This window comes from Triticum urartu, chromosome 2A (assembly GCF_056163025.1).
Source record: "Triticum urartu cultivar PI428250 chromosome 2A, HENAU_Tu73, whole genome shotgun sequence".
NCBI classification, from domain to species: Eukaryota; Viridiplantae; Streptophyta; class Magnoliopsida; order Poales; family Poaceae; genus Triticum; species Triticum urartu.
Genome location: NC_141874.1, coordinates 658,138,172 through 658,140,384, shown reverse-complemented (window position 1 = coordinate 658,140,384; position 2,213 = coordinate 658,138,172). Strand labels below are relative to the sequence as shown.

At 48.9% G+C, this 2,213-nt stretch overlaps 1 protein-coding gene across 1 annotated transcript; it reads left to right on the top strand.

Moving 5' to 3' along the window:
* Positions 1 to 1,424: 1,424 nt before the first annotated feature.
* LOC125533919 (uncharacterized) lies at positions 1,425 to 1,974 on the top strand. The gene has a single exon (XM_048697245.2). It carries the CDS (start codon positions 1,517 to 1,519, stop codon positions 1,724 to 1,726), a length of 210 nt encoding a protein of 69 aa, XP_048553202.1. The 5' UTR covers positions 1,425 to 1,516; the 3' UTR covers positions 1,727 to 1,974.
* Positions 1,975 to 2,213: the final 239 nt, after the last annotated feature.

The following is a 2,213-nucleotide window of genomic DNA, read 5'->3' as shown; positions in this document are numbered from 1 at the left end:
CCACTTTCTTTTGGCTTGATAAATGGTTATTGCAGTCTCCCCTCCAAAAAGTCTTCCCAAACCTCTTCTCACACTCCATTGATGACAAGGTTTTAGTGGCTACTGTTTGTCAAACCAGCTTGTTGGCGAACCTACGGAACCGTCTGTCTAATGCTGCGGCTCGCGAGTTTGATTGTGTGCTGTTGTTGTTGCAGGATTTCCAGCAAGCGGACCAACCTGACGAAAGGTCCCTCACCCACGGACTACCGTTCTCTGCCAAGAACACCTACTCCTCCATTATTGCTGAAGATGATACAGACCCTCACCATGACTTTGTCCGGGCTTCCAAAGTCCCGATCGAAGTCAAGATCTTCGTATGACTCCTCCTCCGTGACCGGCTCAACACGAAGGCAAACATGTTTCACAAACACATTGCCCAATCTGCCGCATGCCCGCGCTGTCAAGACCCTCATGAAGATGCAATCCACCTCATCTCCAACTGTTCTTACGCTACACAGGTTTGGTCCTCCTTGGGCCTGCCGGCCCCGACCTCCCTCGCTGCTCTGCTCCAACACCCAACGCTTCATGGCCTCAATCCCAATATCTGGCCATCGGTGGCTCTGACTATCTCTTGGAAGCTATGGGATTCCAGAAACGCGCTCGTCTTCAGGAACGAGGATCATACCCACAGAACCACGATACGGAACATTGTTGCTGATTTCTCTCTATGGGTTTTTCGGTTCAAAAAGGAAGAAGACAATATCTCCGCTAGACAATGGCTTCACTTCCTCTCTTCAGCTGTACCCGAATGATCATGTTGTAACCAAACTACTATTGTAATTCTCGACTCCTCTTTTTGAGTGGTAATATATTCAGATGGGGAAGCTCTCCCCCCCGGTGACCGTTCAAAAAAAAACTGTTAAGAAAACTGATCTTGTAGACTAGTGGTGCGCATGCCACTCAACATGCATGTCCAAACGTGAGGCCGAGTGTGCAAAGGCGTGAGTGCAGTATGGGTTCACAGTTACGAAAATGCATTCCTTGATGCAGAGTTTACATCAAAAAGAGAAGGCATGCACACCCCAGCATGGCAACATGCATAAAGCTTGTGATTTTTCTTGTCATATTAGAGTACATCAAAGGCCATACCGGCACAGCTTTGTTGGGAAGTTAAGATGAAAAACTACTAATTAACCATCCATTGCTGCACAACAAGTAGCAACATATCCGAGTACATATTAGTCACGATCACCAACTTTGTACATGAACGACAGGTAGCTAAACTTGGAACAAATCGCACAAACATGCGTGCGCTGGCAGCACATGTGTACCAGCACAGTCACACTCACATTAGAGGAAACCATCCACACCATCACATGACACGCACCAACGTCCCCAATTGCCTTGTGTCCAAGCCATTCCCTCTCCTATATACACCCACAGTGACACCCCCTTGTGGCCTCACACTCCTACCACTGCCACTCTCCACTGCTCATACGTAGGATCCCAGAGCAAGTGTGCCGGCCGGAGAGGAGACATGGCGGACTGGGCCCCGGTGTTCATCGCGCTGGTGCTCTTCGTGCTCCTCTCGCCGGGGCTGCTCTTCCAGGTCCCCGGCAAGAACAGGTTCCTGGAGTTCGGCAACAAGCAGACCAGCGGCGTCTCCGTGCTCTTCCACGCCGTCATCTACTTCGCCCTCATCTCCATCTTCACCCTCGCCGTCCGCGTCCACGTCATCCTTGGTTGACCAGCATGGCAGACGCCGGCCGGAAACTATAGCTTCAATTTTCATGTACACTACTACTACTTGTGATGATCCGCTGTGTGCGATCTTTGATGTCTCTTAACACGAGGTTTACTAGCAACTAGAGGAACAGGCGTGGCCCGGTCATAGCTTTGTTTGGCCTTTTCTTGTTGTGCAGCGGTATGTTGTCAAATGCAAGAAGCATCCTTGCTTGTAATGGCGTAATTGATATTGCAACATTGTTTGTGTTACTTGTGCCTAACTGATATTACAGTGTTGCAATCCGGAGCACCCACTCTCTGCATCTGCCATCGGCCACCCAGTCCGGTTCGACATTTCCGATTAAAAATAAATGAATCTGGTGTGGTATTGTATGGTATGCCATGTAGTTCAAACCTTGTAGACTCGTTGTTTCAGTTATTGATGATAGATTGGTGCGGAAGGCAAACGACAAGACAACATCAGGTAGTACAATACATAATGTGTTGAA